The 24101-nt window shown below is 41.9% G+C and overlaps 1 protein-coding gene across 5 annotated transcripts in view; it reads right to left on the reverse strand.

Moving 5' to 3' along the window:
• Positions 1 to 24101, reverse strand: part of LOC126162798 (apoptotic chromatin condensation inducer in the nucleus) — a 128576-nt gene that overhangs the window by 37222 nt on the left and 67253 nt on the right. For all 5 annotated transcript variants that reach the window (XR_007535115.1, XM_049919524.1, XM_049919523.1 and 2 more), the window contains exons 9-10: positions 10058 to 10278; positions 6758 to 7108 (exon numbers count right to left, since the gene is read on the reverse strand). Coding sequence is in view for 4 of the 5 variants with exons in the window: in XM_049919524.1 (XP_049775481.1) it covers positions 6758 to 7108; positions 10058 to 10278 (572 nt within the window). In the remaining variant the exon portion in view is untranslated. The remainder of the gene's footprint in view (positions 1 to 6757; positions 7109 to 10057; positions 10279 to 24101) is intronic.

Genomic DNA, 24101 nt, shown 5'->3' on the forward strand with positions numbered 1-24101 from the left:
GCTGGTCCACGTGGGTGGAGAAAAAGTAGTTAAACGTCATCTTCATCACAAACATTTCTGACGATGGCATGTCCATTGTGGGCATTTTCATTGAATGAAAAAACGAAGGAAGACTTTTCAGAAGAAGTTAATTTTCAAATCTCTAAAGAATCACAGGAAAATACCTGGTACTAGGTATTGTGCAGGTTGTTGAAAATCTCTTCTCGAGGTTCTTGTGTAGGAAATCTACATTGACTTTCCCTTAGAGATGAAAAAAACATTTGTCAATATTAGCTTTGCAGAAATAGTAAACATCAGATGCACGTTATTTGTACATCATCTGCTAGTCGAAGACTAGCTCTTCTCAATAATGTTTTATAGTTTTTCCCAAACCATTGTACATGGATTTACCGTGGCTAGTAGCAAAAAAGGAATGCTCAGCATCAATAGAAAAATCGTTTTTGTGCTCAAACAAATTTTTAAAGCTTTTTATATTGAGCTGCGCACCCATCAGCAAAATAATGCACTTCCTTCACTTGTGGGTAATGCTCTGCCAGCCACTTAACCATTTCTTTCTGGACATCATTTACAAATTCTACATCCTGTTCCATATCATCACTTATAAAGCAGTGGTTCACCATTACCAATTTACTTTCTTCATTTACCACAAATACACACAGGTGGGATTTACAGCTGATTCTTGTCCAGTGGTAATTCTGAATGAAATTGAGAATTACAAAACTGTAGTTTTCTGCAAAGTCCATTAACAGAATTGCTTTTTCCAGAGTTAAGACTTTCTTTCAATTTTTTTCAAAGATTTTGACTGACACTTACAGGGTGTCCGGAAAAGGACTCCCTGATTTCAAAATTAAATATCTCGAAAACAAAGATCGATAGAGGAATGCCGTAAACGGTATGTTTATTGTGAAAGCTGTAAGAAGTTTATACAGCAGAAAATACTGAGAAAGAGCCTACACGTTTCCATTCAAAATTCAAACGCACCATTCCATACCCGTACGAGCTGTGCAACAAAGGGTTGCCTTTGCTAATCAGATGCTCACAATGATTGATAGTGAAGGATTTGATGTTGGCTGCATCTGGTTTACAGATGAAGCACACTTCCAGCTGAATGGATACGTGAATAAGCGTAACTGGCGATTTTGGGGTTCCGAAAAGCCATATTGGTGTGAAGCGAAACCCCTGTACTCTCCTAAAGTTACTGTGTGGGCTGCAGTATGCAGCAGACGCATTATTGGCCATTTTTTCATTTGAGAAACGGTCACTGGTGCACGTTACGTTGCAATTTTGGAGCAATTTGTCGCCACACAGCAAGTGTTAGAGGATCGACCAGGTACTGAATGGTTTATGCAAAATGGAGCCCGACCACATCGGACCGAGCAAGTGTTTCGCTTTCTTGAGGAATACTTCGGGAATCGAGTCATTGCTTTGGAATATCCCAAATTTACTGGTGCAGGCATGGATTGGCCTCCATATTCGCTGGATTTGACTCCCTGTGACTTTTTTTTGTGGGGCACAGTGAAAGACATGGTCTACCTGAAGCATCCCGCCAAATTGGACGAGCTTGAATCGGCGCTCTCTGTGGCATGTGAATCCATTTCAGTTGAGACACTACGAAATGTGATGGCGAATTTCATTCTTCGTTTGCGCCACCTCAGTAGCGCCAATGGTGAACATTTTGAAAACATTGTGGTGTGATTGTTTGGAAAGATTGTTTTCATACGATTATTTCACTTATGTATGCTGATATGAGCTGTACAGCGTACAGCGCCATCTGTTAGCAGCTTTTGTAACTATTATTTCAAACTGCTGTATAAACTTCTTACAGCTTTCACAATAAACATACTGCTTACTGCATTCCTCTATCGATCTTTGTTTTCGAGATATTTAATTTTGAAATCAGGGAGCCCTTTTCTGGACACCCTGTAGACGTAAACGAGTGTGGTTTAAGTGCCTGTAATTTTGTTACCAACAAGTCTATGTATTCACCAACAGTTGCAGACTGCTTTACTAATACTGTCCGATGACCTGTGTTTATCCACTGGCTGAACTCAATTTCATCATCACTATCTTTGTAAGCTAATTTCTGTTTTAATAATTCTGACAGTTCGTCAACAACGGGACAATTATCACAGTGATTAAGCATGCAGTCATAGTTTTCAGAGTCATGTACAAGAAACTTTATACGTTCTTTGTATGTTTCTTCCATGTGTTCTGCATCCAAAAGCAGTTTTACGTTTTGGTGGATACTAAACACACACACACACACACACACACACACACACACACACACACACACACACACTCTGAATGAGTGCCGGCAGCAGCAGCTAAAATACACTTCAGTTTTAGGGAAAAAAACATTTAGAGAGACCTATGTTAATGTTTGGTTTCTCCAATTTAAAACAAGGGTACAGTTCGTGACAATCTTGACCACCATATCACTAATAACTTTCCTGCTTTTTGATTTAGAAATTGATAAAATACCCATTTCTGTTTTCAGTTTCCTTGCATGTTGAACAACACACTCATTAACGTTTGATTCTGAATTACATTTTCTTTTGACCAAGAGGGAGGAGCTAAAGTTAAAATTTGAATTTTTTCAGGAACTCTCACACTAGCTACTTTTCCTTTCATCAACAATATCATGGCATCAAAATCTTTAGCTTTCTTAACAATTTCATCATTAATTTTTTTCTCTACTCTCAGAATCTTCAATACTGCAATCTAATGCCCGATACACTTTCCTTTCCAAAACATGCTTACTTTTTCTAGCTTATTTTTGTCATATGAAGCCTTGCTGTGATTTGAAATGGAGTGAAGTTTTAAAGGAGAGCACCCCAAATCATGTGAAGTGTTATCAGCATCCTCTAATATTTTGACTTTTTAGTACGGATTCATAAAATGTCACCGCCAGGTTATCCGTATCACTTTCTTTACTATCACTGATGTCAGTTTTCTGTTCACAAATTTTACGGCATGTTGTGCACAGTTTCTGGCCTCATTTTACATAGATTCTTTTAGCAAAATGGTTCAAATGGCTCTGAGCACTATGGGACTCAGCTGCTGAGGTCATTAGTCCCCTAGAACTTAGAACTAGTTAAACCTAACTAACCTAAGGACATCACAAACATCCATGCCCGAGGCAGGATTCGAACCTGCGACCGTAGCGGTCTTGCGGTTCCAGACTGCAGCGCCTTTAACCGCACGGCCACTTCGGCCGGCCATTCTTTTAGCACTTAATGTTTCACACAAATATAAGCAAACTGACCTCAAAGATTTTTTAACTGTTTGCCTGTGTTTCTCGAAAGGATCACATTAAGTTCTTTAATGACTTGCAAAAATTTTAAGTAATAGTATCTGTAATGTCCACATGTAGTAGCACTTTTGTGATCTTGTGGAAAGCTTATATTGGTTTTCAGCAATATCAAATCTTGTTGCTCTTCACTCCGCTCTTTATTTTTTGTTGAGTTTTTACTAAGGTATAGGTTGTCAAATGACATTTTACAACCGTGCATCAATTCACATTTTCTACTGCAATTAACTGAGCTCTAATTCACATAAAACATACTTTATACAAGTGGAATGATTGGGTCCCACCACAAACAGAAAGACAAAGAGCAACTGAGGCCAAATAGACTAATTGTTGCATGCCAGTTATTCTCAACAATGAATTTCAGCAATTGCTGCATTGTTTTGATGCCTATAAAGGTTTCAAACAAGCTACTGCTGTCTAAGAACACTTTTTTCTATCACTGTGAGCAGGTGACTGGCTGAACACACAAATAATAATATGTCTTTAAAAAATTACTGAATTAGTCAAATGAAAGGAAATAAATTTTCACACTTAACGTTAACTTGTCTGCCTAGAATGCGTTATACTTAAATATGCTAATTTGATACCCTTGCATCTGAGCCAGTGAGTGGGTGAACTTACTTAAAATGACCCTTTTACATCACAGCAAAATGTATTTTGATTTCAGATGTGTGTGTGTGTCAATTAGCAAAAGACCCATCAAAATTTTTATTTTATTAAAAAGCTTACAATCTAGAGGGTTATTTAAGACCAAAATTAGGTTCCCAGCAGGTTGGAGAAATGAGATATAAGCATTTTGCCACATGCTCGCAATTTTCCTGAAATAAAAAACCGACATACTTTAATATTTGTTTCAAAACTTACTTTGTTACTTTACTACTTCAAATAACCCAGTACTGTTAACCTTATGCCCTACTTAACTACTGGGGGGGGGGGGGACCCCCAAAATTATAAGCTTCATAAACACCCGAGTTATGGGCATTAATGTAGGTAAGTAATACTTTGCATTGACATTATTGCAGAGCCGCCCTGTTATCAGAATATCACTACATTAAAAATTCAATTTAAAAGTTGTAGCCTGAGACCGAAAAGATTTTGCAGATGTTCCTATGTTACAAGTATAAGCAAATGTGCAAAGTTATGTGAAAATATGAGATAAAAGGTTACAAATCCTTGAGTTATTGTGTGTTTTGACATGGAATGACCCGAAAGTAGTTTTTATGGCTTATTGTCTTACGACTAGAATATGACTACAGAAAATCATCCTAAACATTACTGTCCTACCAATTCACAAATTAAAACTTTGCAAAATACTGTCATGGAAGCTGCTTTCATCACAGATCCAGAAGGCGGAGACCTCTCTGTCATATACTGTATACAAAATGATACCGACCACTTTCCCATTCACTTTCAAGCAGCTTCAACTGCCAATCAAGGTTTTGCTTGCAGTTATAATAAACAAGGTCTCAAGGTTACAGAGAGGTGGAAGTGAAGAAGGCGGGGGAGGAAGCAAAAATACAGAGGGGGGGAAGGAGGAGATGGACAGAGAGGAAGGGAGGAGGAAATGTGGAGAGATAGAGAGAGGGGGGGAGGGGGGTGAGAGAGGGGGGAGGGGGAGGGAGAGAGAGAGGGGGGTGGGGGGTGAGAGAGGGGGGAGGGGGAGGGAGAGAGAGAGGGGGGTGGGGGGTGAGAGAGGGGGGAGGGGGAGGGGGGGGGGGAGAGAGAGAGAGAGAGAGAGAGAGAGAGAGAGAGAAGAGGGGGTGAAGGAGGAAGGAAGAGACAAATTTGATAAGGAAGCAAGGCAACATTAACAAATTCATTATATAAGGATTAAACTGATCTTGACGGTAGTCTGGCCTGAGCCGCCATAGATAGTGGTCCTGTGTATGTGAGGTGTGCTTCCTTGTGTGAATACGAAAGGGGGTTTCTTTTCTAATGAAGGCTTTGGCCACACACAATGTGTAACAGTCTTTTTGTTGTGCCTGTTTACAAATTGTGTCACCTTTACAGTGAATAGCAATCTATCCTTCCCATATTTGCTGATAATATTTCTGCTTCCTGTGCAGAATGTCTGACTGTATAAAACGTAAAATTTTTTAGAGTTTATAATTTCTATAATTAATGGTTCAAGTGCACTTGTGTGCAAAACTTCACGATGAAATTAACTTTTGCACGATGTGTCAATGCCAGTTAACACAGCTTGACAAAATTTGGACCGTACATAGAAAGAACTGCTACATTATACCACAGAAGATATCTGAAAGAAGTAATGAATGTGACAAACAGAAACGACACTTTTATTCAAAGACCGAAGTCACAGCAATTTACGATGGACCCATGGACATTACAAAAAGTGGGTCATGATTCTTATTAGGGCATGTGATTGCCACAGACGTTGATGCATGCTCTGCAACGTGCTTCCATGCTGACCACAAGACTGGTGAGAACTTTTAGTGGACGGTGTTTCATTCCCCCACCAGCGCTGTTGATAAGTAGTGGATGGTAATTGTTGCATGTGGACATGCTGCAATACATCTTCCAAACGCATCGCAATGCAAATGTGCTTGATGAAATTCCAGTTGGGGGAACAGACGGATCAGACCATTCACCGAATGTTCTCTTGTACTAAGAGCTCCTCCAATCTGTGCAGCTTGATACGGTCACACAATGTCATCCAAATAAATGAAGTCAGGGCCATATACACCCGACACAATGCACATCGGGAAGGAGTACAAGGTCACAATAACACTGATCGTTAAGTTGACTGTGTTCCAAGATTTGGAGGACAGTACGTTCTTGCAACATTACGTCTCCCCACACAACACCAGGACCAACAAAATAATCAAGCTTGACAATGTTCCTAGGTGCATTATATGTTCCCAACTCTCACTGTATGAGGTTCCGTAACAGTGTTCCTGTAGTACACCTAACTTCCATAATGCATACACGAACTGCAGAGCTGGACAAACGTTTCTGAGTGGTGCAGGACTACTTTATGAACTATCCAGCACATCACAACTCATTTATCGTATTTATTTATCATAGGTTGTTGTTCTCTGGGCAGATATTACAATTAGCTCCACTAAACATGCATCGACACCTCGAAGTAGTAAATAATTTTTGAAAATGTGCTTTCCCTTAACATAAAAAATAATATTTGGAGCTTCTGCAACAACTCAGCTGTTTCATTTCGATATAGTACCACCTTTTGGAAAGTTTTCATTGCAGAAATGAAGGAGTTTAATGTGGACTCTACCTTCATTGACTTGTAGAGAACTTATTAGTGAGCAAGGCATTTGAACCCAGTTTTATGGAGGTATAGGTAGTTACAATTTTTAAGCAGAAACCACACATCAGCTACCCTGGTACATTAAAAGCAAAGTTGTTTTTAAGGTAACATCCCCTCTTAGCATCTGTGCGGAATGAAATTTCAAAACAACTCACCTTCTGTGCCCTCTGTTCTGGCGGTGCAGCTCCCCTTTCCTTAACTCGCCCCCTTTCCCTTTCCCTTTCACGTTCTCTATCTCGTTCTTTGTCACGCTGTTGCTGAGATGCAACCCAGTTCTCAACAAGTGGAATATTTCCGCCTTGCACAGGCAGAGAGACTGGAGGCACTCTTTCCACCTGTAGCGGATCTGTCTTGCGCACAACACTGTCAGTTTCACCTGCTGCCTTTGCCGCTTCCATATCTTCTCTTCGTCCAAAATCTACACACAACTGTTTTGGATTGGAGACAGGCCATCTTATACCATGGAGCGCATGCCGTGTCTCCCTTGCTTGGTCCTCTGTTTCGTACTATGTAACAAACAACATCTCATTAGCAAATCCAACCTTCCTCATAATTTGCAAGACAGCTTAAGTTCACATCTTTATATAATTATATGATTTTGCAAATGACCTTATACAAAGAATGAACTTTTTGTTGTTCAAAAATGACATTCCCATAAATAAATAACTGACATCAAACAAATCGCAATGCTAACAGAGTGTTATGATGTTTTAAAGAGTACTGAATAATCAAACACACAAAAACTGACAAAAATGTGCTATAATATTTTGTTCATCATAGCTCCTGCATTCAGAAATTTTCTCTGCAGAGTAACTGCAAGTTGGTTTGTGAATGGAAATATTTGAGTGGCTAGCAGCAACACAGCTGAATATATAAAACTGAAACCAGTTATCATGGCGCCAAAGGGACCGACGGTTTACAGTCATTATAGACGGTGGTAGCACGAACTGTTTTTGCTTTGTTTTTAGATAAAAATTTGCATATATGTAAGTTTCAGGCTGCCATAGAGTAACAGTCCACAAAGTATTTGTGAAAAGGGATTGAAGAGAAATTTTTCTGATGTTTATGCATTGCATATAGCAAGAAAATGCTAGTAAAATGTAAAAATCTTCCAATACATGAAGAAAATAGCAACTATGTAACTTATTCAATAACATCAAACATGTTCTTGGATAATGAATGAGGCAAATGTTGAGAATGTTTAAAACTTACTGTAAGTGTTTCATAGTATAACAGACGTGAATGACAATTTGTGACGAAGCAAGCGGGGATATTTTTACTTCTCTTGTTTTGCCATCTGTCTCCTTAAAATTCATTTTTCCATGTCCGACTAACTACCATTAACATGCGTAAGTATAATCTGCATTTTCATAAAAGAGAAAGGTTGGCCCTCAGTTTTAAAGAATATAACACTAGATCTAATTTCGTGCTTAGTTTTATGTATGTAGTTGATTTTCTAATTTATTTTGACTATTCATAGTTAATATCTTTCACTACAGGGTGAAATCAGTAATTGTTTTGTAACTTAAATTCTACTGCTGACTTATAAACAAATATAAATTCTATAATAAATGTAAACATTTGGAGGAACAATTAATTGTATGCTTAAAGGATCTATTTGGCTCTATTGGAAAACATGTTAGCAAAGCCAGCTTTTAATTAATTCCAAAGTATTTAACAGTTTTGTCACAAGTATTGTTTGTGTAACAATATTTGTTAATTTCATACTTTAAACAAATAATTCAGCCTAACTCTTGTAGTAGAAGAAAATGCTAAAAAGAACCAATTTTTCGATGTATTCAGTTAATTTAACTTCGAACAATGTGTAGTTTCAGTACCTATTATTGTGAGGATATATAAGGGCCTGATTTTTGGTCCCGAGACAGTCAGTCCACGGCCGACTTTCAGACAAGAAACTTATGTTGGTTAGATCAACAACTATGCATCATCTTAACTGTGAAATAAGTGTAACACAATTATTCCATGTTTAAAAACAATGACTGTGTCTGTTTAATACGCACCGCAATTTATTTGAAAGACTGAACTGTGTGGTTAGGCTTTTTCTGCTCGTAGATGTTCAACAGTAAACTATTGCAGCAGTATGTGCATGTTTGCCTACAATCTATTAATGGGACTTATCGAAAGTTAAACAATAGTGGACTGGCCATATAACTGTGTATTATTGGGGGGTTGTGAACAGTTAAAAGTAAAGGACTTTGAAACGCAACTGTGCACCTGTCAGCTACATTATTTACAGTAGTCAGTGTCGAAATTACAAACCTCATTTTTCACCCAGTGTAGCAACGCAAGTATGTAGACACCAAGGACAATCAATGAAGAAATAAAGCAGGCAAATGTCACAAACTCCGTTCTAGTTACTGTATTACAAAAATTAATCATAAGTCCCAAAATGAAAAGGCAGTATTCTATACATAATTACACAAAGGCCTACACTTTCTCCTGTGTTTCTCTTCAAAATTTTGTAAAAATGTGATTTACTGTACCTAATTCATTGGAAGTATCTAATACAGATAAGGACAAAACAAGAGTAATTCCACTTCTGTACTTAAAAAAAAAAAATTACCACCACTGGAATTTAATTTTTTCGTTTTCTACATCACAGCAAGACAATTTATATTGCTGTAACTTTAAAAATGCAATACAGTAACATATAGTACATTATACTGTTCTGCTTCAGATAATTGGTAATTTTATATTGCTGTAACTTTAAAAATGCAATACAGTAACATATAGTACATTATACTGTTCTGCTTCAGATAATTGGTCATTTTTGTTTGCTTTTGTATTTAAGGCATGCATACGCATTCCGCTTTTGATGAGTCATTTGTTTTAAAGCCTCATTTGAAACCAACATTCTACAGAAAACAAGATTTTGAAAATAAGCATTACATTCTTGTTAGTAGTTCCCAAATATGTGACAAACAAAAATGAACATTGGATGTTATAGCCAACATATTTCTCAGAAAATGTACTAAAAAATAATTTATTTTATAACATATGTCACAATAAGTGAGTCATACTAAGCAACATTTAAAGAGTGTGCTTACATAGGATTTAGACAGGACATCAGATTTTGCTGTTATGGGCAATACATTGCTACAAGGGGTGTCACTATGAACGGTATTGACTGTATATCGATCAGTAGTGAGCACCTGTGAGCACTAATAATCTAATGAACAATAATCACTTTCGTAGTCCAATGACATAACATGAAATTCTAGGACACTTTCTGAGCTGCTAAATTCAATGTCAAATGCTTTATTGCTATCTATGTTTGGACACACTATGTACTAGTGGCGATAAGCAACCATAACTCTCAGCAAACAACAAATGCAAACAGAATTTAAATCTTTTAAAGTTTGCTACACTGCCCACTTAAAGCAAGAAAGAAGAGAATACTAATGAGGTTAGGCATCAAAGTAACACAATATTACCTGCACAAAACATTTTGATTTAATTTTATCAATCCAGAAGCCATCTTCAACAATAGTGCCGGTCCTTGCAAGCAATTCCTTCAGTTGGTGAACTGTGAAAGGCCGTACCAAATTGGTTATAAATAATATGTCAGACACCTTGTTTTTTGGAGGACTGGGGGAACGCTGCAAGGTCCGGGCATCATCAGACACAATTGAGATCTTCCTCACAGCAAACCTATCTGAAAAAACATAACCAGTGCTGTATTAATCTTCAGATATAATAAAAAGGGCATCCACAGCAAAAAGGCGGAGGACAGACAGGAAAGTAGTCATTCTCAAAACAAATGGTTCATTAGTAGCAGACAAACAAACAGGCACCAAAAATCACAACATGTTGCCTGCTCTCCGTAGGAATGCCAACTTTCATTTCTGGGACAACTGCAATGATTCTAACGATTCTGATGACACTGTTAATTTGCGTGTAACTTTTCCATCATCATCCCATAATGCCCGTTCTTAAAATTCATTAATACAAATTTATAAAATCAAATAATTGAATGCAAGAGGAAATGTGATTTTTCTTAGAAGTTAATTTGTAATTCAGTGGTCATCCAATAAATGGAATCATTTGAAGAAAACAAAATTATTTGGACACAACACGACTGTTATTAACAGAAATCTAAATCAAATATACTTGATAAGGAGTAAAATAAAAATTTTCGATGGGCATTTACTACTACTACTACTACGCTAGACTCTCGATAATCCAGCCATTTCTGGCACATATGGGTGTCGGATTAGTGGAACTGCCAGATTATTGAGTGTCTGAAATTTATTTTATTCATTTATTTTGTTTTTATTTATTTTGAAAACATAGGGGATATAGTGTACTGTATTTTATTTAACTGAAAGATACAATTTTAAAACACAGAGGATATACTTTATTAAGCCCAAAAATACAATAATTTTCAAAGAAAACTTTGTCCTTGAGTGTATAATTTTTAACTGTCGCAATGACGGCACGTGACGGTGGCTTGCTTTATCACACAACCACTTTAAAAGCATTTCATCGGTACCGCATGTATCTGGTTGTTGCATAATGTACCCTGCCAGGAAGACCTCGGCAACTTCAGCACCAACAGTGTGAGAAATCTTCATGCTCTCTCCTCCTGTATCCTCTTCTTCATCACTTTAATCATTACTTTCTTGCACGCTTTTCATTATTTCTTCATATGTTAAACATTGGTCCGTATCACAGTTTTCTTCATTCGGCCACTTAGTAACATCTTCATCAATTTCTCCTCTTCCTCCTCGAAGGTTGTGGAACATGCCAGTTAACAAAGTAATTGATAATACTGAACTGACTGGCTAATCGCTGTCACTCACTACTGGATCCAACTTGGCATCAATGCATGGCCACAATTTTCTCCAGCTCTTCATTGTGGTAGCACTCTCCACTTTATCCCACGCTTTGACTGCTTGGAAAACATCACGTAAGTTAATTGCCTTCTGCATAGTCTCCATAGAGTCGTTTTCACTTTTGTTCAGCAAGGAGATGAGAAGTGAATGTCGATAATGAGGTTTAATTGATTCAAAACTTCCCTGGCCCATGGGTTGAATTAGAGCTGTCACATTGGGTGGGAGAAAGAGTGCAATACCATCGGACTTTAGAGAAACATTTGAAGGATGAGTGAGAGCACTGTCAGTTATAAGAAAAGTTCTTAGTGGAAGCTTTTTCTTCTTTAGCTCTTTCCTCACTGCTGGTACAAACGTTTCACAGAACCACTGAGAGAATATTTGTCTGTCCATCCACGCTTTCTTCTGAGCGCAATACTGCACTGGTACAGTATTTATGTCATTGTGTTGAAAACAACATGGCTGTTGGGAGTTTCCAATCACCGTAAGTGGTAGTTTATGACTCCCATTTGCATTACAACATGCCATTAATGTTACGCGCTGTTTCTATTGCTTGCAGCCACACGCTTCCTTCTCATTCTTGGCAGCTAATGTTTTTGAAGGAAGCATCTTGTAAAAGAGTCCTGTTTCATCAGCATTATACAAAGCATCAGCAGTTAAATCTTCTTCCTCTATTATCTTCCGTATCTTGCTTATAGACTCATCAGCATACTTATCGTTAGCTGAGCGATTTTCCCCGGTGACTGTCAGCTGCCGAATGCCATGTCGTTTTTTCCAGTTTGATAGCCAACCTTCACTCGCTGCAAACAAGTTACTATCACCAAGTTGTTTGCTAAATGCAGCTGCTTTTTCCTTTATAATCGGGCCACTGACTGGAATTCCTTTACTGCATTGTTATATGAACCATATATAAACGGCTACATCCAGTTCTTCATTCTCACTCTTTTGCAAAACCTTCCGTTTTCCCAACTCACTATCCATTTGTGTTGAGTTCTGTTGAATAACATCTTTCTTTATGATGTCATAAATAGTTGCTCGTCCAACACTGAACTCAGCAGCAATGGCTTTTTGCAAAGAACCTCGATTTAACTTATCTAAAATGTCGAATTTCTGCTTGAGGTCTTGCATACAGTGTTTCCTTTTAAAAGACATGATTCTGAACTGTAAGGAAAGCTACAATTTCAAACACAGTATATAAATCATTGTTTAACTAAGCATTGTTGTGCACAATAATTCATTGTGTACGTGTTTTTGGATGAGACCGGACTACCCAGGGCTGGATTAATGACAGTCTAGTGTACTAATACTACTACTAGAATTACATGGCCGTGGTGGTTTGTTTCTCCTGTACATTAACTAGGATAATGTATCTCATGTTAAAGACCTATATTTTCCAATTAAATTTTATTCTGGAATTTAGCAATGTCATACAAAGAAAACTGATATCTTTGCTACTGCTTTAAGACCCTTCTAGACTGTGATACACCAACTAATCCAATTAGACCATGCTTACAATTGTTTAATGGCTGTGTGTGTGTGTGTGTGTGTGTGTGTGTGTGTGTGTGTGTGTGTCACCCAACACCGTGGGCCTGACCTCCAGCAAATATGGAAGTGGTGTTAATTGAGTGATTTGTTTGACGTGTTTAAGTGTTCATTTGTGCACCATGATTATGCGACAACCGTGCCGGACACTCATGATTTGGATTGCAGTGAGGATTGGGTATTCAGTGCGACATGAATACTGGCGTGTGACGACATTAATAGGTGAACTGTGATGAGTTAACCATTATCACTTTGACAGACAACAGGAGTAACTGCCTCATTCGTGCTGTTTAAACAAAAGATAAAAAATATTAACAACAAGTATTTATTGATTACTACTACCTGACATCCTAATTAGCTTTGTTGGATTTGACATGAAACGACTCCAATGCAAACATTAACCAATCAGCCTTTATCAGTTGCGCACGGTCGAACTATTCTAAATTGTTAGGCTATAATCCACTAGTCAATAACAGTGGGTTTAATAAGGGAGTGTTTCAATGTTTTACACAAACAATTACATATTGGGGAAAGAAGAACTACAAGGCAAATGAAACTTACCCTCGATTCATTCTTCGCTTAAAAAAAAAAAAAAAAAAAAGGAAATACCAGGGGTGAATAACTATTGTGGTATCTCGTTACTACCATTAATGTCCCAGATCTTGTCACTATCCATAATGTACAAGATCTTGTCACTATCCATCCTCAAGTGATCAGAACAACAAATCAAGCTGCATAAACTGAGAGAACATTGAAGAAGATTTCAAAAAGTTTTGGTCATCAGTGCAACAAATAGAAATCTAAAAATGTTAATAAGACTATTCTAAGAGGAAGACAATATGTTTCTACCTTGGTATATTTTAAGAAGGCACGTGACTCCATCGACTATGATGTGCTACTTAACATACCAGCAGAACTGAGAACTCGATGAAAAACTATTAGGTATAATAAATGCAACTGTGACTAAAATTAAGTCCAAACTCAAATTTAAGGGATGTATCTCTACACCCTTTGAAACCAAAACAGAGAAGTAAAGTTTGGAACCTGTTTAAATCTCTCAGTACTGAGACATACAAGAAGACTGTGGAGATACACTTTAACTTTTGTAGATGAGATAGCCATAATGTCAGATGTCTTTGAAACAGCAACAGAACAAATAAATGTGAACTGGAAAAAGTAACTGAACAAACAGGCTTGCAAATAATTTTTGAGAAAAAATGGAAATAATATCAAAAATTTAGGACAATACAAACCAGTTAAATACCCAGTATGGAACAATATAGCATACGAATTTATTTAAATATGTATGTGAATGGATTAGGCTTGATAAGGACAACTTGAAAGGGAAAATCCAGGAAAATGGAAACTAAGGTAGTGTATCTAGACACTCCTGAGCGACTTAAGTATGTTATACAGAGATTAGTGGAATTATAAGGAAAGGAGAGAAAGATTTTGAACAGTACACTGTGTCTATATTGTAAAAAAGGAATCTACAAAAACAATTACCAACAAATATATTCTGAAGGAATATACACTGAAGAGCCAAAGACACTGGTACACCCGCCTAATATCGTGAAGAGTCTGCAAGCATGCAGCAGTGCTGCAACATGACAGGGAATGGACTCAACTAATGTCTGAAGTAGTGCAAGAGGGAACTGACACTATGAACCCTGCAGGGCTGTCCATAAATCCAAAAGAGTACGAGGGAGTGAAGGTCTCTTCTGAACAGCATGTTGCAAGGCATCCCAGATATGCTCAACCATGTCTGGGGATTTTGGTGGTGAGCGGAAGTGTTTAAACTCAGAAGAGTGTTTCTGGAGCCACCCTGTAGCAATTCTGGAATTCTGGACACGTGGGTTGTCACATTTTCCTGCTGGAATTGCCGAAGTCCATCAGAATGCACAATGGGCATGAATGGATACAGGTGATCGGACAGGATGCTTATGTACGTGTCACCTGTTAGTCATATCTCGACTTATCAGGGGTCCCTTGTCACTCCAACTGCACATGCCCCATATCATTAAAGGGTCCATGGATTCATGAGGTTTTCTCCGTACATGTACATGTTCATCCACTCGATACAATTTGAAATGAGACTCTTCTGACCAGGCAACACGTTTACAGTCATCAGCAGTTGAATGTCGGTGTTGACAGGCCCAGGCGAGGCGTAAAGCTTTGTGTTACGCAGTCATCAAGGGTGCACAAGTGGGCCTTTGGCTCCAAAAGCCCATATTGATGACGTTTCGTTGAATGGTTCGCACGCCGACACTTGGTGATGGCCCAGCATTGAAATCTGCAGCAATCTGTGGAAGGGTTGCACTTCTGTCATGCTAAACGATTCTCTTAAGTCGTCACTGGTCACGTTCTTGCAGGATCTTTTTCCGGCTGCAGCAACGTCAGCGATTTGATGTTTTACCAGATTCCTGATATTCATTTTACACTCATGAAATAGTCACTACCTCAGATATGCTCGTGTGTTGACTATAACACCACAATCAAACTCACTTAAATCTTGATAACTTGCCATTGTAGAAGCAGTGACTGGTTTCACAACTGCACCAGACACTTGTCTTATATAGGCAATGCTGACCGCAGCACCATATTCCGCCTGTTTACATTTCTCTGTATTTGTATACACGGGCCTATACTTGTTTCTTTGGTGCTTCGGAGAGAGAGAGAGAGAGAGAGAGAGAGAGAGAGAGAGAGAGAGAGAGAGAGAGAGAGAGGGAGGGGAGAGAGGAGGGGAGAGAGAGAGAGAGGAGGGAAGAGAGAGAGAGAGGAGGGGAGAGAGAGAGAGAGGAGGGGGGAGAGAGAGAGAGAGGAGGGGGGGAGAGAGAGAGAGGAGGGGAGAGAGAGAGAGGAGGGGGAGAGAGAGAGGAGGGGAGAGAGAGAGGAGGGGAGAGAGAGAGGAGGGGAGAGAGAGAGGAGGGGAGAGAGAGAGAGGGGAGAGAGAGGAGGGGAGAGAGAGAGGAGGGGAGAGAGAGAGGAGGGGAGAGAGAGAGGAGGGGAGAGAGGGGGTGGAGAGAGAGAGGGGGTGGAGAGAGAGAGAGGGGGTGGAGAGAGAGAGAGGGGTGGAGAGAGAGAGAGGGGTGGAGAGAGAGAGAGGGGGTGGAGAGAGAGAGAGAGGGGGTGGAGAGAGAGAGAGAGGGGGGTGGAGAGAGAGAGAGAGGGGGTGGAGAGAGAGAGAGAGGGGGTGGAGAGAGAGAGAGAGGGGGTGGAGAGAGAGAGGGGGGGGTGGAGAGAGAGAGAGAGGGGGTGGAGAGAGAGAGAGGGGGGGTGGAGAGAGAGAGAGGGGGTGGAGAGAGAGAGAGGGTGGAGAGAGAGAGGGGGTGGAGAGAGAGAGGGGGTGGAGAGAGAGAGAGGGGGTGGGGGTGGAGAGAGAGAGAGAGAGAGAGAGAGAGAGAGAGAGAGAGAGAGAGAGAGAGAGGGTGGGTGGAGAGAGAAAGAGAGAGGGGTTGGAGAGAGAAGTGAGAGAGGGTGGAGAGAGAGAGGGGGGTGGAGAGAGAGAGGGGGGTGGAGAGAGAGAGGGGGTGGAGAGAGAGAGGGGGGTGGAGAGAGAGAGGGGGTGGAGAGAGAGAGAGAGGGGGGTGGAGAGAGAGAGAGAGGGGGTGGAGAGAGAGAGAGAGAGGGGGTGGAGAGAGAGAGAGGGGGGTGGAGAGAGAGAGAGGGGGGTGGAGAGAGAGAGAGGGGGTGGAGAGAGAGAGAGGGGGGTGGAGAGAGAGAGAGGGGGGGTGGAGAGAGAGAGGGGGTGGAGAGAGAGGGGGCGGGGAGAGGGGGTGGAGAGAGGGGGCGAGAGAGCGAGGGGGTGAGAGAGTGGCGGGAGAGAGGGGGGTGAGAGAGTGGCGGGAGTGAGGGGGGAGAGAGGTGGAGAGTGAGGTGGGGAGAGAGAGGTGGGAGAGAGGGGGGAGAGGGGATGGGAGAGAGGGGGAGAGGGGGGAGAGAGGAGGGGAGAGTGAGAGAGGGGGGAGTGAGAGGGGGGGGAGAGTGAGAGAGGGGGGGAGTGAGAGAGGGGGGAGTGAGAGGGGGGGAGAGAGAAAAGAGGCGGTAAAGGGAAGTGCTGGAACTCAGAAAAGAGTGACTGAATGCATGCAGCCATGGTAAGCCCACACCGTGGTCGCTGCTGCGGGAGATTGATCTCCACATCTGGATAAAGGAGACCATAATTAGGGTGCTTTGGCAGGCAGCGAATGCGGAGTGTGTGAGATATCAGCTGATGTTGGCACAAGACTCGCAGCGGTGGAATCCCCGCCTCTGCAAGAAGGCTGATCAGAGGGCTAGTCCGCAAGGCACCAGTCGCAAGTCGTACCCCACAACGGTGGATGGGGTCTAGTATCTGCAATGTCGAAGGTGTCACAGGACCATAGACAGGACTCCTGTAGTCCAAACGAGACTGGATCAGTGCTTTGTACAATCACAAGAGAATAGAGCAGTCTGCACCCGAGGTGGTACTGCACAGACATCTAAGACCATTGAGATGTAACCAGCGCGTCCTCTTTAGCTGGCGAAGATGAGGGAGCCGTATCAACCTGACATCGAAGACCAGACCCAAGAAGCAACGGATGTGAACCACCTCAAGGGATTGGTCATCGAGGAACAGGTCTGGATGGGGACGGACTGTACAGCGACCTCACAAATGCATGACACACGACTTGGCCACCGAAAACTGAAAGCCAGAAGGACCAAGTTATCCACCATAGAGCGGCCACAGCAAAAACCACCTTGAGTCGATGACGAAAGGTCACGGGATTGAAGGATCCAAAACAGCCGCTGACTCACCAAGCGTTCAAGGAGCTGGCAGAGGGTATCGGCAAGGCTAATTGGATGGTAGCTATCCAATCGAAGTGGCTTCCCAGGCTTTAACACTGGAATAACAATTCTTTCCTGCCACTGGATAGGTAATACCCCCTCACTCCACAGATGATTGAAAAGGGTGAGTATACGACAGTGGCCAGCCACCGAAAAGTGTTGGAGCATTTGGTTATGTATCCGATTCGGTCAAGGAGCTGTGTCAGGACAAAGGGCGAGGGCGCTAGCGAATTCCCACTTGCTAAATGGCTCCAAGCAGCGAGAAACGAACGACAAAGGCAGTAGTTCCGAGCGCTCTTTCAGGAGGAGGAACGTGGGCTGGTACTGAGTCGATGCAGAGGCTTGGGCAAAATGTTGAGCGAAATGCTCTGCGACAAAGTCTGGATGCGTAAGGACACCACCATGCACAGAAATTCTGCAACGCTGGTGGGAGGACAATGGCAAAAAATTCGCCCGAGTTTCACCCAGACTTGTGAAGAGGGGGCGTGTGGTCCTATGGCAGCCACATATCGTTCCCAGCAAATCCGTTTCTGAAATTTGATTAGGTAACGGGCCTGGGCACAGAATAGTTTTAAGACCAGAAGGAGAGCAGTAGAAGAGTGCCGCTTGAAGCGTTGAAGAGCACGGCCGCGGTCTTCTATGGCCGCAGCAATTCCTGGAGTCCACCAAGGGACCATCTTCCAATGGGGGGGGGAAACCGAGGAAGAAGGGATGGCTGAAACAGCTGAAGAAAGAATGGCAGTAGTCAGTCTGTGTAGACTCATCAATACTACTGTCTGGTAGTACAGAGGGGCTGGTAGCAGAGAAGAAGGCACCCCAATCAGCCTTAGAGAAGGCCCATCTGGGAGGGTGACGGAGTGAGATATACTGAAGGAAGGTCGAAACAATCCGGTAATGATTGCTGTCACATAAGTCATTGTGGACACCCCACTGAATGGAGGGAAGAAGGCCAGGACTGCTGATGGAAAGGTCAATGGCAGAGAAAGTGCCATGTGCCACACAAAAGGGTAAGGGAGAGCCGGTATTTAGGAGACAGAGGTCAAGCCCTGCCAGAACAGCTTCAACTGTCCTGCCCAGTGCAGTAGTCATGTGACTACCCCAAAGAGGGTTGTGGGCATTGAAGTCCCCTAGAAGCAGGAAGGGAGAAGGGAGTTGTTGAAGAAGGGTGGTTAGGGCAAGGGATGTAGGCGGCCTGTCGGGTGGGAGGTAGAGATTACAAATTGTGATTGGAGTTGCCAGATGGACCCTGACAGCAATTGCTTCCAGAGTGGCATGGAGGGGAACCCATTTACTAACAATGTCCCTGCAGACCTAGGCGCAAACACCATCAGAAGCCTGCAAGAGGGCAATTCAGTTTCAACAGAAAGCGTGGAACCCACGAAGGGTGGGTCAGTAAGAATTGACAAAATGGGTCTCCTGGAGAGCAATGCATGCAGCAGAGTAGGAGGAAAGATGGGGCTGCAACTCCAGGAGGTGACGCAAATAGCCATTAAAATTCCACTGGAGGTTTCTCAAGCTGGAGTCCAAATGGGAAGCAAACGGACCGGAGCCGGACACACCACTGAGTCGCCATCAGTCACTGAAAAGGATGGGGTAATGTCCATACAGGTGGGATCAGACACTGTTGGTTCGTTGACTGGAGGAGGGGAAGGTGGCACCTCAGGGGGTAACAGAAGGGCCTTTCCCTTGTTCTTGTGTTTCTGCTTCTTCTCTTGTGAAGGAAGAGAAGGGCAGATTGCAGTAAGGTCGGGCACAGAATTACACTAGGCAATCTTGGCACCCACCAGGCATGGATCGCGCCACCGATGTGGAGCTGCAGATCGTCTTTCAGTGGGGTGCTGGGAAGAGGAGTCCTGGGAGGGAGCTCCAGTACCGGCAGCTGCCGAAGAAGAGGAGCACTTCTCTAGTGGGGGAGGGGGAGCAGCACCTGAAGGGGTGGGTATGGATACTGATGGGGAGGGGAAGGGGGGAGAGTGAAGGTGAGGAGGAAGGTGTGGGGTGAATGGGGCAGGGCTGGGAAGAGGAGGGGGTAGGAGAGGGAATGGACGCAACTGAATCAAAAGTAGAAGTTATAGGCACGGGATGGAGCCGGTCGTACCTTCGACAAGCCTCAGTGTAGGTTAAGTTGATCTATGGTCTTGTAATCTTGAATCCGTCATTCTTTCACATACACCAGGCATGCTGGTGAGCGTGGAGCAAGCTGCGCATTACAATTTACGCCCACTGGCGGGAGAGCACAGGCACTCCCCTCATGGAGGGGGTGCCTGCAGTCACAGCAGAGGGGATCATTAATGCAGCGGGAAGACGTGTCCAAACTGTAAGCATTTAAAGCATCTCATTGGTGGTGGAATGTAAGGTTTTACATCACACCGATACACCATCACCTTTACCTTGTCTGGGAGGGTATTCCCCTCGAAGGCCAGGATAAAGGCGCCCATATCAGTGCGATTGTTTTTAGGGCCTCGCTGTACATGGCAGATAAATCGGACTCCTCGCCGCTCGAGGTTTGCACAGAGCTCCTCGTCAGTTTGGAGAAAAAGACCCCAGTGGAAAATGATGCCCTGTACAGAGTTCAAAGATTGGTAGGGTGCGATGGAGACTGGGAAGTCACCAAGATGGTCACAACCACGCAGGGCTTCAGATTGGGCAGCAGCTGATGTCTTTATGAGCAAAGAACCAGACTGCATTTTACTCATGGATTCCACTTCGCCATACTTATCTTCAATCATCTCCATGAAAAACAAAGGTTGTGGCAAAACTTTCACCATCTGTCCTGGTACACACCAGGTACTGAGGGGAAGGTTTCAACCCAAGCCGGAGAGCTTGACGCTCTTCCTATGGGGTGGCCAGGGAGGGGAAGGCCGAAGGAGGAGTGTCACGTCTTCTATCACTCTTAGAGACGGCCACAGAATGGCCAGGATGTTGAAGCTTTTGTTGCTTCATGTGTACAGCAACTGCCCTAGTACCACTCACTCCGACTAGGGGCTCACCCAGCCACAGCAAGGGCCGTCTAGCACGGTGGCCATTGCCGGGAGTTCTGATACCCCAAAATGATAAGCATCAACTCCTTGGCATACACGAAGAGTTAATAGCTCAGGTACTAGCAGTGTGATCTCTGTGTTGTCAGGGGGCTCAGTCAAGTGGGTACTTAACAACCCCACCACACGGACTGGCTACCGTGCTGGTGACCTAGCAGGAAGTGGGCCAGGGTGCAAGGGGAAAAGGGAGAGGAGGGGGAGATGAGCCTGCACCATGGAAACTAGATTGGGAGTTCATCTCCAAATGGCTCACACTGAACAGAAAACGTTGGAAAAGGAGGTCAAACCCCAAGGGGACCAAAAATGCTGAAAAGGAGATGGAAACAGCAAACTAAACAATAGCACATACCAAAACATTGCTGGGAGGACAGCCAGGTCGACATGAAGTCCACTAAGAGGGAAAGGAGGGGGCAGGGAGAAAGGAGCAAGGACAGGGAAGGAGAGGGACAAGGATGGTAATGCATTCTGGAAAAAGGAAGGAGACTGCAATAGCTTGGGGGCCCGTGCTTGCCACAAACACACAAACAAAAGGGACTGTGGGCCCCTGGGGGGAATTTGCTATGTTAAAAGTGTCAGCATTGTACAATCATTGGAGCTTTAGGCAGGTCTTTGTTATAACGTGTTAGGTTTCACGGCTGAGTACTACATCGCAATATGTGGCATGTATCTTAAATAGACTCTTCAACCGTCACACATAGCATGCCACCAGATCATTAGGCACATTGGCACAATGTTGCTTTTGTATACTTTTTATTTTGCAAACAGGTTCTTACACACACACTATCTTTCCAAATTTGGCTTTGCCAGATGATTTACAATACCAGTAACTGAAAATTGGTTACATTTTTTATATTATATTTATATGCAAAAAATAAAGCTATTTCAAACTATCTCCGACAAAATACTTAATCTGGATTAGTATTAAGTAATTTTGCGTTTTCGCACTTTGAGGTAGAATTCATATCTATTTTGCAAAATGCGAATTTTTCTGGTCCCTACTTGTCACTAAAACTGGGTAGACATTTATTACCACTGCATATTTGGTGAATATTTAAACAATTACAAGGAACCCCTTGACTGTGAGGTCACAAGTTCAATATCTAGCAAGGTTCATTTGAAAGTGTTGCATTAACAATTATGACAGAAAAAACATTTGCTGCTAATGACTCACCATTTTCATCAGGAGGGTGAGGAGCTTATCGTTAAACTGGTTATCCTTTAAGGAGCAACTGCAGATGATGTGATGACATATGTTTTATAGCAACAGAAAGAACAAACGTCCAGAGGCTGAATTTGTCCAGTGGTTCAAATAGGTATAAATTGCATGTCATACACTTTTCATGAGGGATAGTTTTGTCTAAAGGGGTATGATATCTATACGCACACCAGGAATCGAGCAAAAGCCCATTATTTTGACCAGCTGTTGGCCAAAAGCACTGCTGATACCATAGTTGTACTGCAAAATCTGTAGAACACTGATTTTGAATCTGTAACGTGTAAGTCCTCATTAGCTTATTGCAGAGCCCTTTTGTGGGTAATGAGATCCATACTTGCAAATGCTAGATAGGGCATACTAACTACTTACGTAGAAATAGGATCAAAAATAACTTTATTTGCACTTTACAGGATCTCTTTCGGTGTGGTTGCTATACGTTGACTGGTTTCTCTTTCCAGTCACTATGGTGTGGGAACTATAACCAGTACAATGTGGCTGGTAGCCACAACTGTAAACAAATGATAATTTTAATGGGCCAAGGAGTGTAGAGTGGTTTAGGGAAAGAAGCCCTGCCTCCCTCCCACAGGACAGCCATTTTACACCCATGTTCTGCGAGAGCAGAACTGACATAAGGATTATAAGGATTGCCAATCCTTTCTGGTGTTGAGAGACCGCTCTCACCTGTGGTAGAAATTTGAGAAACTGAAAGATTACTAGATTCGGTGTGTGCAAGCATTTTTGTACAATATACTAAATACTGATTACAAAAACGTGCCGAAAAACGTGACAATGTGGAGAGAAACAGGCACTAGTGTGAATCGGACAGGTATTAATTCATTCAATATATTTACAAATAAATGTGTATTTCATATATTTATAAATAAATGTATATTTGTATAATATGTACTGCTATCAAATGAATACTGCTGTGTAACAAATAGTTCAAATGACATAACAATATGCTTGCACAAACTTAAGAACAAAAAATGGAAACCATTTCCTATAATTCTTGGATGACTATTTTCCCTTTCTACCTTTTGATTAGATGATTAACGAGGCACAACTGGAGCCAGTCAATATTTTACATTCAATGGGCTTAGGTAACACACTGAACTGTTCAAAACACACTTGAAAATAACTGAAGAGAGACTGTCCACAAGGCCAAAATTCCTCGCAAAGATGGTGAAATTCACTATAGTCTTACCATTTACTAATGATAGGCTACAGCTGCTTTTTTCTTCCTTGAAAAGGGTGCGAATACAACATATGGCTATAATATAATGGGACTGATGCTGTCAAAGAGTAATGCCCAAAGATGAATGACCAATAGCTGTGACGTATGAAGTCTTATCAGTCGAATGCGGCATCTCTGGTTTCTAGACAAATCTGCATGGCCATGGCCTTCGCTTGTGTAAGAGTTGTTTCTTTGTTTTCCCGGAAAAATGACAAGTGTAATAATATTCAACAAATAGTCATGAAGTTTCACACGAAACTTGGAAGAACTACTACTGAAACCTATCTATCTAAAAGAAGTACATGGTGAAGACAGTTTATCATATATGTGAGTTTGTGAGAGGTTCAGCCGTTTCAAGAGGACTGAGAAGACGCTGGAAGGTGATACACGACCTGGATACCCTTTAACATAAAAAATGGATGAAAACATTGCGCAATAGGTAATCTGATATGATCTGACCATCGGTTGAATTTTTGATTGATTGCTGAAGCTGTAAGAGTTGATCAAGAATGTAAGGCGAATTTTACCTAACCAATTTAACATGAGAAAAGTGTACATGAAACTAGTGCCAAAGATTCTCACGATCAAACAAAAAGAAGCCTGTGAAAATGTTTGCACTGACGCTTTGAGCAATACAGAAAACGATCCTAATTTCTATGAAAAAGAGATAACATGTGACAAAGCTTGCTTTTTCACTTATAATCTAAAAACTAAGCACCAATCCATGCATTGGAAGGGCCGAACTTCATTGAGAGTGGGAAAAGCTCAAACGAGCAAATCAAGATTCAAAGCGATGATTTTTTTAAAAAA

This window comes from Schistocerca cancellata, chromosome 2 (genome assembly GCF_023864275.1).
Source record: "Schistocerca cancellata isolate TAMUIC-IGC-003103 chromosome 2, iqSchCanc2.1, whole genome shotgun sequence".
Classification (NCBI taxonomy): domain Eukaryota; kingdom Metazoa; phylum Arthropoda; class Insecta; order Orthoptera; family Acrididae; genus Schistocerca; species Schistocerca cancellata.